General features: G+C 34.6%; 1 protein-coding gene across 1 annotated transcript in view; it reads left to right on the plus strand.

Annotated features, from left to right (window-relative positions):
- Positions 1-1,053: 1,053 nt before the first annotated feature.
- Positions 1,054-15,087, plus strand: part of FSCN1 (fascin actin-bundling protein 1) — a 102,782-nt gene continuing 88,748 nt past the window's right edge. Inside the window, exon 1 of the mRNA XM_053694282.1 lies at positions 1,054-1,177. Coding sequence (XP_053550257.1) covers positions 1,054-1,177 — 124 coding nt within the window. The remainder of the gene's footprint in view (positions 1,178-15,087) is intronic.

Consider the following 15,087-nt stretch of genomic DNA (forward strand, 5'->3'; position numbering starts at 1 on the left):
ACAGACTTCCTCTTAGAACGCTCCATCCTCACTACAGAAAGAAAGCTTCCTTGAAGTCTGGAACCAGGAACAAAGAGGGCCGGATCCACTGCAGTCAGGACCTATAAAGGTAAGCAGAAACACCCGCCCCTACACTTGCAACAATGTAACACCTAGTACCCTCCAGACTTCAACTCAGTTATCCCTTAATTTTGTTACAGGCCCACTAGAGGGCCCTCCAATTCCATTTCCTACTATAGCATGACCAGTGTTAGTAGCTACGTGTCCTGTGTGAGAGTCATGCCCTAAATTGATTGCATTGGTCGCCATTAATTGACTTGTGCCCGCTAATGCATGATTGTACTTATTAAACTGCTGTGCCCCCATACTGCTTATCGTGACCGGAATCGCCCTTTCATTTGCTACAAGGGTTTTTTAGGAACGAGCAACAGCTGCAGATCTAGTATCAGAGACATTCACACTACTTTGCGCTGACAAAGCGTTATTCATGCACAGATCAGTATGAACCGCATTCTGGATAACATTCATACGAGTATTAGCACAAGTATTAGCATTATCATGCGTTGTAGGAATTGCATCCACACTAACATTACTGTCCACCACATTCATTCCTGTGACACTCTCATTTATACACATATTAGGGGGAATAAAGGCTGATCTTTCCTCATTATCCTGAGCAGGGATAGTATTAACGCAACGAATATGCGCCCTGAAAGCAGCGCTTTTACCAGTGGAATAAGCTCCCCTTGTTGCCTGAGGAACACCCCTATTTGCTGCACTAATTCGTGGCCTCCAATTAATTGATTTGAGGCCTATTTTCCCCTCCAGGTAGCTCCGCCCCTTGCTGCGCTAATTCTACTATTGCCTAATTTGCCCCGATTGTGCCGATCCTTCCATAGCCGGTGTTCTCTTTTGGTGCTCACCTGTTTTGAGCTCCTGAGGACCCGACCATTTTGCCCTGTGACCACGCGACAACTGACTTCCGGTTACGTCACCGGAAGGGGGGGGGGGCGTGTGACGTCAACCTCCGGTGGCGCGGATGGGCCAACCGGAATGGAGGACGTCGGAGGAGCAGAAGAAGAAGATATTGCAGTCGCAATGAAGGACAAGAAAGAAGAGACAGCAGATGCAGCTGAAGGAGGTATAGCAGCGAATAAGGAGCCCACAGAAGACAGATGTAAGTGGTCGGAAGGGGGGAGAAGGAGGTACCGTGCATATCATAAGGCCTAACAACATTACCTAGGGAAGGCCCTGAACCACCAATGTTTTCTTCTATAATGGGGGTATTAATAGACCGAATATGTGTAGGGGCCTGTAATGGAGAAGCAGCAGCTGCACGCTGAACTGGAGATTCAGGGACAGAATCTAACAACACTGCATTAGCAACAGGAGGGGGATGTATATCAGCCACGGTTACTGCAGCAGCACTATGTAAAGGCTCGATTTATCAAAGCCCTACGGCTGCAAGTTCTCACAAGAACTTGCTCGCAGTAATTTAACAAGCAGAGGTCACCAGACAACCGCTTCCCTAACCTCTTTGCCACCTCTAAGGTGGGGCGAAATTCAATCTCTGTGGTCTAGTCCGACCAAGGAGAGTGACAGCTCCTGCCCGCGCGTGATTGGCTGTGCGCAGGCAGGGGGTGGGATTGCGCTCCTGTGCAATGGTGATTACGCGCGGGTAAATTCGCCCTACCACAGGCGAGCTGAGGCGTACAGGGGCGTATACGCGCCCCTGTCAGCCTCAGCTTCAATAAATCTAGATAATGCACAAAGTAACAGGCACTGCTGGGTTAATGAAAAATAAAAGTCCATTTATTGAGAATAAAATATGGTGCACTCAGACAAAGTACAAGACACAGAAGAGATGTCTTACGCGTTTCGCGCCCCCTGGTGGTGCTTAATCATTTAATAAATCTAGCCTTATGTGATGCCTGTGTTCTATCGAGAACTCCAATACTGCACATATTACTACAAATATTACTGCTCATATTACTACACATATTACTGCACATATTACTACACATATTACTGCTCATATTACTGCTGATATTACTACACATATTACTGCTGATATTACTGCACATATTACTACTCATATTACTGCAGATATTACTACACATATTACTGCTGATATTACTGCACATATTACTACACATATTACTGCTCATATTACTGCTGATATTACTACACATATTACTGCTGATATTACTAAACATATTACTGTTGATATTACTGCACATATTACTACACATATTACTACTGATATTACTGCACATATTACTACTCATATTACTGCTGATATTACTACACATATTACTGCTGATATTACTGCACATATTACTACACATATTACTGCTCATATTACTGCACATATTATTACACATATTACTACTAATATTACTGCACATATTACTGCTCATATTACTACACATACTATTGCTGATATTACTGCTCATATTACTAAACATATTACTAAACATATTACTAAACATATTACTACTGATATTACTACACATATTACTGCTCATATTACTGCTCATATTACTGCTCATATTACTACACATATTACTGCTGATATTACTAAACATATTACTGCTGATATTACTGCACATATTACTACACATATTACTGCTGATATTACTGCTCATATTACTGCACATATTACTAAACATATTACTGCTCATATTACTACTGATATTACTACACATATTACTGCACATATTATTACACATATTACTACTAATATTACTGCTCATATTACTACACGTATTACTGCTCATATTACTACACGTATTACTGCTGATATTACTACACATATTACTACACATATTACTGCACATATTACTGCTCATACTACTGCTGATATTACTACACATAATATTGCACATATTACTACACATATTACTGCTGATATCACTGTACATATTACTACACATATTACTGCACTTATTACTACACACATTACTGCTTATATTACTACACATATTACTGCTGATATTACTACACATATTACTGCTTATATTACTACACATATTACTGCTGATATTACTACACATATTACTGCTCATATTACTGCACATATTACTGCTGATATTACGACACATATTACTGCACATATTACTACACATATTACTGCTGATATTAGTACACACATTACTGCTGATATCACTGCACATTTCTGCACATATTACTGCTGATATTACTACACATATTACTGCACATATTATTACACATATTACTACACATATTACTGTTCATATTACTACTCATATTACTACACGTATTGCTGCTCATATTACTGCACATATCACTGCTGATATTACTACACATATTACTACACATATTACTGCTCATATTACTGCACATATTACTGCACATATTACTACACATATTGATACACACATTACTGCTCATATTACTGCTCATATTACTACACATATTACTACACATATTACTGCTCATATTACTGCACATATTACTGCTCATATTACTACTCATATTACTACACGTATTGCTGCTCATATTACTACACATATCACTGCTGATATTACTGCACATATCACTGCACATATTACTACACATATTACTACTAATATTACTGCACATATTACTGCTCATATTACTACTCATATTACTACACGTATTGCTGCTCATATTACTACACATATCACTGCTGATATTACTACACATATTACTACACATATTACTGCACATATTACTGCTCATATTACTGCTGATATTACTACACATATTATTGCACATATTACTACACATATTACTGCTGATATTACTGTACATATTACTGCTGATATTACTACACATATTACTACACATATTACTGCATATATTACTACACACATTACTGCTGATATCACTGCACATTTCTGCACATATTACTGCTGATATTACTACAGATATTACTGCTCATATTACTGCACATATTATTACACATATTACTACTAATATTACTGCACATACTACTGTTCATATTACTACTCATATTACTACACGTATTGCTGCTCATATTACTGCACATATCACTGCTGATATTACTACACATATTACTACACATATTACTGCTCATATTACTGCTGATATTACTACACATATTATTGCACATATTACTACACATATTACTGCTGATATTACTGTACATATTACTGCTGATATTACTACACATATTACTACACATATTACTGCATATATTACTACACACATTACTGCTGATATCACTGCACATATTACTTCTTATATTACTACACATAATACTGCTAATATTACTACACATATTACTGCTGATATTACTACACATATTACTGCACATATTACTGCTGATATTACTGCACATATTACTGCACATATTACTACACATATTGCTACACACATTACTGCACATATTACTACACATATTACTGCTAATATTACTACACATATTACTGCTCATATTACTGCACATATTACTGCTGATATTACTGCTGATATTACTGCACATATTACTGCTCATATTACTACACATATTACTGTTCATATTACTGCTCATATTACTACACATATTACTGCATATATTACTGCTGATATTACTGCACATATTACTACACATATTACTGCAAATATTACTACACATATTACTACTGATATTACTGCAAATATTACTGCTGATATTACTACGCATATTACTGCACATATTACTACACATATTACTGCTGATATTACTACACATATTACTGCACATATTACTGCTCATATCAATGCTTATATTACTGCACGTATTACTGCACATATTACTGCTCATATTACTGCTCATATTACTACACAGATTACTGCACATATTACTGCTCATATTACTGCTCATATTACTGCTCATATTACTGCACATATTACTGCACATATTACAGCACATATTACTGCTGATATTACTGCACATATTACTACACATATTACTACACATATTACTGCAAATATTACTACACATATTACTGCTGATATTACTGCAAATATTACTGCTGATATTACTACGAATTTTACTGCACATATTACTACACATATTATTGCACATATTACTGCTGATATTACTACACATATTACTGCTCATATTACTGATGATATTACTGAACATATTACTGCACATATTACTACACATATTACTACACATATTACTGCACATATTACTACATATATTACTGCTGATATTACTGCACATATTACTACACATATTACTGCATATATTACTACACATATTACTGCTGATATTACTACACATATTACTGCTGATATTACTGCACATATTACTACATATATTACTGCTGATATTACTGCACATATTACTACACATATTACTGCATATATTACTACACATATTACTGCTGATATTACTGCACATATAACTGCTGATATCACTGCACATATTACTGCTCCTATTACTACACATATTACTGCTGATATTACTGCACATATTACTGCTCATATTACTACACATATTACTGCACATATTACTACACATATTACTGCTGATATTAATGCACATATTACTGCACATATTACTCCACATATTACTGTACATATCACTGCTGATATTAATGCACATATTACTGCACATATTACTACACATATCACTGCTGATATAAATGCACATATTACTACACATATTACTGCACATATTACTACACATATTACTGCACATATTACTACACATATTACTGCTGATATTAATGCACATATTACTGCACACAATACCAGGGGCGGTTCTACAGGGGGGCCTACAGGGGCCAGTGCCCCTGTAAAAATGTCCCTGGCCCCCCCTGTGGCCCCCTGAGCTGGCCACTGAGCTGGCTGAAAAATACCGGACAAGATCAAGACTATTTAGCCGCTTCCCTGTCCCTGAAACGCTGTCTAGTCAAAGCGTGGGGTTAACAAAGTGAAGTAAAACTTGTGCCCCCTCCCCTTTCAGAGATGTGCTACAGTTCCCGGTTGTTGTGGGGCGGGGGTCTTACAGTTGCAGTCTGACTCTGCAGACAAGAGTTCGAGAAGTGTCACTGGTTTGTTTTGCAGACGTTCTCTCTAGCCTGTACATTGCCAGAAGAGATGTAAGTCTGCCCTCTCACCTCCACAACTCTATAATGACTGCTGGAGTGTTTTCCTTATTTTTCTAATATATGTAAATAATTATTTGACACCATTTTCATTGAATGTGCTATCTGAACTATGTAGCACTAGTTAAGTGCATATTCTTCTTTTTAAAATTTTTCTAATTCTACTTAGTGTGTGTATGTATGTGTGTGTATATATATATATATATATATATATATATATACAGTATATATATATATATATATATACAGTATATATATATATATACAGTACAGTATATATATACAGTATATATATATATATATATATATATATATATATACACTCGTAGCAAAGATGTGCACTCTCACTTTTCCACAACTGCCAGGGTGCTAGTAGAAATTGGTATACAGGAACAAAAAAACTAGGACTAGGACTAGGGGCACAATGACACAGATGGGGCATTGCCACCTGGTGTCCAATAAAAACATTATCCTTGGGGAGTGGAACATCTGTCACCAGAGCCTGGGGGGATTAGTGAGGTCAGATGGAGCTTATTATTGTTACACATCCTGTTCTAGTGGGTGCGGGGACACAGGACGTCAGAGTTGTCATCTGGTCATTAATACAACAAAAGTATAAAGTGGTAGAGAGGTTTATTAATGTTACTAATATCAGGTGTAAATGAGAACAGGAGATTACATAAATCCCAGCATCATAGGGCGGCCATATTGACAAATTAAAGAAGGATACTTATGAAAAATACATACGTCAGGGTTCTTGAAATGGAACATTGTTTCAAACTGTTTCTTTAGGCAGCCCCTGACATGTATTTTGTATGTGTCCTTCTTTAATGTAGCAATAGCGCAACATTACATATAGTGTAAAACAGAGACAGCCACTCCCTGGTCTTCCATACCGGCGTATCCGTGATGTGTGTAAGGGGTGTATCCATACGCCAATTGTAGCCACGTGTTTCACTTTTAAATTAGGCTAAATTACATGTGGCACTCTAAAGTTAGTGCAGGTCACAACAAGAAATATCGCAGACGCTCTAACTTGCACATGTATTACAATTTGAAAGTAAACGGGGGTACTCAAGCACAAACAAAATTTGCGCTCATCAGGTTAGAGTGAAGACCTCACATAAAGTGTAAGTGTTAAAAACAAAAAGGTGCTCCAAACACTACATAAATACATACAAATAAAGTGTTAAACTCATATATACAGTTCCTGATAAAAAAATATTCATATAAATATTCATTTTTTTTAATAAGGGTTAAAAGGTATATGAGAAGGTAATGGACTGGAAAGCGTTATAATGTATAATGTGCATATATATATGTGTGTGTGTTTGGGTATGTATGTGTATATATGTATATGCATGTGTATTTATATGTTTATATTTGTATATACATATATAAATTCACATATAAACACATATATACACATATAAACACATATATACACATATAAACATATATATACACATATAAATACATATATACACATATAAACATATATATATATGTGTGTGTGTTTGGGTATGTATGTGTATATATGTATATGCATGTGTATTTATATGTTTATATTTGTATATACATATATAAATTCACATATAAACACATATATACACATATAAATACATATATACACATATAAATACATATATACACATATAAATACATATATACACATATAAACATATATATATATATATACATACATACATACATATATACACATATAAATACATATATACACATATAAACACATATATACACATATAAACACATATATACACATATAAATACATATATACACATATAAACATATATATATATATATATATACATACATACATACATATATACACATATAAATACATATATACACATATAAACACATATATACACATATAAATACATATATACACATATAAATACATATATACACATATAAATACATATATACACATATAAACATATATATATATACATACATACATACATATATACACATATAAATACATATATACACATATAAACACATATATACACATATAAACACATATATACACATATAAATACATATATACACATATAAACATATATATATATATATACATACATACATACATATATACACATATAAATACATATATACACATATAAACACATATATACACATATAAATACATATATACACATATAAATACATATATACACATATAAACACATATATACACATATAAACACATATATACACATATAAACACATATATACACATATAAACACATATATACACATATAAACACATATATACACATATAAATACATATATACACATATAAATACATATATACACATATAAATACATATATACACATATAAACATATATATATAAATATATAAACATACAAAGTGTATATACACTTTGGAATCCTTTCCAGTTAAATATCTTAAAAATTAAAATATAATTTTTAATAAATTCTCATATTTTATGTGTTATACTAAGTATTTAATTTAAATATTTTACATTTCATTCTTTATTATTATTTTTAAATATAAATTTCTATATATAAATGTATATATCTATACCTCTATATATTCACATAGATATAGAGTTATATATATAAATATATAACAACATTATCAGATAAAGAAAAAATCCGGAACAAGGGGTCCTGTTCTCAAGCTAAAGGGTAGTAGATCCAGGAGTAATTTGCACAAGCACTTCTTTACAGAAAGGGTGATTGATTCAAGGAATAAACTTCCATTAGAGGTGGTAATGTCAAACCACCTGGGACAAGCATAAGGTATCCTATATACTAATTCATGCCTGGGCTAAGTATAAGGCTATCCTACATATATCACTAATTAATGCCTGGGATAAGCATAAGGCTATCCTACGTACTTATTAATGCCTGGGATAAGCATAAGGCTATCCTACGTACTTATTAATGCCTGGGATAAGCATAAGGCTATCCTACGTACTTATTAATGCCTGGGATAAGCATAAGGCTATCATACTTACTAATTAATACCTGGGTTAAGCATAAGGCAATCATATGTACTAATTAATGCCTGAGATGAGCATAAGGCTATCCTATATACTAATTAATGCCTGAGCTAAGTATAAGGCTATCCTACATACTAATTAATGCCTGGGATAAGCATAAGGCTATCTATCCTATGTACTAATTAATGGCTGGGATAAGCATAAGGATATCCTACATACTAATTAATGCCTGGGATACACATAAGGCTATCATACGTACTAACTAATGCCTGAGAGAAGCATAAGGCTATCCTACATAAACATACTAATTAATGCCTGGGATAAGCATAAGGCTATCATATATACTAACTAATGCCTGAGATAAGCATAAGGCTATCCTACATAATGATGAATTCCTAGGATAAGCATAAGGCTATCCAAATTACTCATTAATGCCTGGGATAAGCATAAGGCTATCCTACATACTAACTAATGACTGGGATAAGCATAAGGCTATCCTACGTACTAATTAATGCCTGGGATAAGCATAAGGCTATCCTACATACTAATTACTGCCTGTGATAAACATAAGGCTATCCTACATACTAATTAATGCCTGTGATAAACATAAGACTATCCTACATACTAATTACTGCCTGGGATAAACATTAGGCTATCCTACATACTAATTAATACCTGGGATAAGCATAGGGCTATCCAAATTACTAATCAATGCCTGGGACAAGCATAAGGCTATCATACATACTAGTTAATGCCTGGGATAAACAATAGACTATCCTACATACTAATTAATGACTGGGATAAGCATAAGGCTATCCTACGTACTAATTAATGCCTGGGATAAGCATAAGGCTATCCTACATACTAATTACTGCCTGTGATAAACATAAGGCTATCCTACATACTAATTAATGCCTGTGATAAACATAAGACTATCCTACATACTAATTACTGCCTGGGATAAACATTAGGCTATCCTACATACTAATTAATACCTGGGATAAGCATAGGGCTATCCAAATTACTAATCAATGCCTAAGACAAGCATAAGGCTATCATACATACTAGTTAATGCCTGGGATAAACATTAGGCTATCCTACATACTAATTAATGCCTGGGATAAACATTAGGCTATCCTACAAACTAATTAATGCCTGGGATAAACATTAGGCTATCCTACATACTAATTAATGCCTGGGATAAACATTAGGCTATCCTACATACTAATTAATGCCTGGGATAAACATTAGGCTATCCTACATACTAATTAATGCCTGGGATAAACATTAGGCTATCCTACATACTAATTAATGCCTGGGATAAATATTAGGCTATCCTACATACTAATTAATGCCTGGGATAAACATTAGGCTATCCTACATACTAATTAATGCCTGGGATAAACATTAGGCTATCCTACATACTAATTAATGCCTGGGATAAACATTACGCTATCCTACATACTAATTAATGCCTGGGATAAACATTAGGCTATCCTACATACTAATTAATGCCTGGGATAAACATTAGGCTATCCTACATACTAATTAATGCCTGGGATAAACATTAGGCTATCCTACATACTAATTAATGCCTGGGATACACATTAGGCTATCCTACATACTAATTAATGCCTGGGATAAACATTAGGCTATCCTACATACTAATTAATGCCTGGGATAAACATTAGGCTATCCTACATACTAATTAATGCCTGGGATAAACATTAGGCTATCCTACATACTAATTAATGACTGGGATAAACATTAGGCTATCCTACAAACTAATTAATGCCTGGGATAAACATTAGGCTATCCTACATACTAATTAATGCCTGGGATAAACATTAGGCTATCCTACATACTAATTAATGCCTGGGATAAATATTAGGCTATCCTACAAACTAATTAATGCCTGGGATAAACATTAGGCTATCCTACATACTAATTAATGCCTGGGATAAACATTAGGCTATCCTACATACTAATTAATACCTGGGATAAACATTAGGCTATCCTACATACTAATTAATGCCTGGGATAAACATTAGGCTATCCTACATACTAATTAATGCCTGGGATACACATTAGGCTATCCTACATACTAATTAATGCCTGGGATAAACATTAGGCTATCCTACATACTAATTAATGCCTGGGATAAATATTAGGCTATCCTACAAACTAATTAATGCCTGGGATAAACATTAGGCTATCCTACATACTAATTAATGCCTGGGATAAACATTAGGCTATCCTACAAACTAATTAATGCCTGGGATAAACATTAGGCTATCCTACATACTAATTAATGCCTGGGATAAACATTAGGCTATCCTACATACTAATTAATGCCTGGGATAAACATTAGGCTATCCTACATACTAATTAATGCCTGGGATAAACATTAGGCTATCCTACATACTAATTAATGCCTGGGATAAATATTAGGCTATCCTACATACTAATTAATGCCTGGGATAAACATTAGGCTATCCTACATACTAATTAATGCCTGGGATAAACATTAGGCTATCCTACATACTAATTAATGCCTGGGATAAACATTACGCTATCCTACATACTAATTAATGCCTGGGATAAACATTAGGCTATCCTACATACTAATTAATGCCTGGGATAAACATTAGGCTATCCTACATACTAATTAATGCCTGGGATAAACATTAGGCTATCCTACATACTAATTAATGCCTGGGATACACATTAGGCTATCCTACATACTAATTAATGCCTGGGATAAACATTAGGCTATCCTACATACTAATTAATGCCTGGGATAAACATTAGGCTATCCTACATACTAATTAATGCCTGGGATAAACATTAGGCTATCCTACATACTAATTAATGACTGGGATAAACATTAGGCTATCCTACAAACTAATTAATGCCTGGGATAAACATTAGGCTATCCTACATACTAATTAATGCCTGGGATAAACATTAGGCTATCCTACATACTAATTAATGCCTGGGATAAATATTAGGCTATCCTACAAACTAATTAATGCCTGGGATAAACATTAGGCTATCCTACATACTAATTAATGCCTGGGATAAACATTAGGCTATCCTACATACTAATTAATACCTGGGATAAACATTAGGCTATCCTACATACTAATTAATGCCTGGGATAAACATTAGGCTATCCTACATACTAATTAATGCCTGGGATACACATTAGGCTATCCTACATACTAATTAATGCCTGGGATAAACATTAGGCTATCCTACATACTAATTAATGCCTGGGATAAATATTAGGCTATCCTACATACTAATTAATGCCTGGGATACACATTAGGCTATCCTACATACTAATTAATGCCTGGGATAAATATTAGGCTATCCTACATACTAATTAATGCCAAGAATAAACATTAGGCTATCCTACATACTAATTAATGCCTGGGATAAACATTAGGCTATCCTACATACTAATTAATGCCTGGGATAAACATTAGGCTATTCTACATACTAATTAATGCCTGGGATAAACATTAGGCTATCCTACATATTAATTAATGCCTGGGATAAACATTAGGCTATCCTACATACTAATTAATGCCTGGGATAAACATTAGGCTATCCTACATACTAATTAATGCCTGGGATAAATATTAGGCTATCCTACATACTAATTAATGCCTGGGATAAACATTAGGCTATCCTACATACTAATTAATGCCTGGGATAAATATTAGGCTATCCTACATACTAATTAATGCCTGGGATAAACATTAGGCTATCCTACATACTAATTAATGCCTGGGATACACATTAGGCTATCCTACATACTAATTAATGCCTGGGATAAACATTAGGCTATCCTACATACTAATTAATGCCTGGGATAAACATTAGGCTATCCTACATACTAATTAATGACTGGGATAAACATTAGGCTATCCTACAAACTAATTAATGCCTGGGATAAACATTAGGCTATCCTACATACTAATTAATGCCTGGGATAAACATTAGGCTATCCTACATACTAATTAATGCCTGGGATAAATATTAGGCTATCCTACAAACTAATTAATGCCTGGGATAAACATTAGGCTATCCTACATACTAATTAATGCCTGGGATAAACATTAGGCTATCCTACATACTAATTAATGCCTGGGATAAACATTAGGCTATCCTACATACTAATTAATGCCTGGGATAAACATTAGGCTATCCTACATACTAATTAATGCCTGGGATACACATTAGGCTATCCTACATACTAATTAATGCCTGGGATAAACATTAGGCTATCCTACATACTAATTAATGCCTGGGATAAATATTAGGCTATCCTACATACTAATTAATGCCTGGGATACACATTAGGCTATCCTACATACTAATTAATGCCTGGGATAAATATTAGGCTATCCTACATACTAATTAATGCCAAGAATAAACATTAGGCTATCCTACATACTAATTAATGCCTGGGATAAACATTAGGCTATCCTACATACTAATTAATGCCTGGGATAAACATTAGGCTATTCTACATACTAATTAATGCCTGGGATAAACATTAGGCTATCCTACATATTAATTAATGCCTGGGATAAACATTAGGCTATCCTACATACTAATTAATGCCTGGGATAAACATTAGGCTATCCTACATACTAATTAATGCCTGGGATAAATATTAGGCTATCCTACATACTAATTAATGCCTGGGATAAACATTAGGCTATCCTACATACTAATTAATGCCTGGGATAAATATTAGGCTATCCTACATACTAATTAATGCCTGGGATAAACATTAGGCTATCCTACATACTAATTAATGCCTGGGATACACATTAGGCTATCCTACATACTAATTAATGCCTGGGATAAACATTAGGCTATCCTACATACTAATTAATGCCTGGGATACACATTAGGCTATCCTACATACTAATTAATGCCTGGGATACACATTAGGCTATCCTACATACTAATTAATGCCTGGGATAAATATTAGGCTATCCTACATACTAATTAATGCCTGGGATACACATTAGGCTATCCTACATACTAATTAATGCCTGGGATAAACATTAGGCTATCCTACATACTAATTAATGCCTGGGATACACATTAGGCTATCCTACATACTAATTAATGCCTGGGATAAATATTAGGCTATCCTACATACTAATTAATGCCTGGGATAAACATTAGGCTATCCTACATACTAATTAATGCCTGGGATACACATTAGGCTATCCTACATACTAATTAATGCTTGCGAAAAAATTGGCTAATGGGTGAACAAACATCCTAACCAGATCAAGGGTGGAGGCTTCAGGTTGGGAGGAGTCAGTGCTGGCACGCTGAAGCCAAGCTCTGTATCGAAGGGGCTGTTGAAATCGACCCAAGGTGCTGCTAATCCTTGGCCGCGGAGAAGACCCTGCTGTATGAACCCAGGTTCCTTGTGAACCCCATAGTGCAAGGAAGTCTCTAATTGCAGACGAACTTAACACAAGAGTCACTACGCCAAAAGGCGTTCTATATCCCACCAGCATCGGTGGATGGAGAGGAGCGCTGGAAAAAGGCATCGAAAAAAGGAGCTTAAGGGACACTGAACCCAAAATTTTTCTTTCGTGATTCAGATAGAGCATGAAATTTTAAGCAACATTCTTATTTACTCCTGTTATCAAATTGTCTTCATTCTCTTGGTATCTTTATTTGAAATGCAAGAATGTAAGTTTAGATGCCGGCCCATTTTTGGTGAACAACCTGGGTTGTCCTTGCTGATTGTGGATATATTCATCCACCAATAAAAAAAGTGCTGTCCAGAGTACTGAACCAAGAAAAAAGCTTAGATGCCTTCTTTTTCAAATAAAGATAGCAAGAGAAAATTGATAATAGGAGTAAATTAGAAAATGGCTTAAAATTGCATGCTCTATCTGAATCACAAAAGAAAAAATTTGGGTTCAGTGTCCCTTTAAGGGAACCGCAAGACGAA

This window comes from Bombina bombina, chromosome 11 (genome assembly GCF_027579735.1).
Source record: "Bombina bombina isolate aBomBom1 chromosome 11, aBomBom1.pri, whole genome shotgun sequence".
NCBI lineage: Eukaryota > Metazoa > Chordata > Amphibia > Anura > Bombinatoridae > Bombina > Bombina bombina.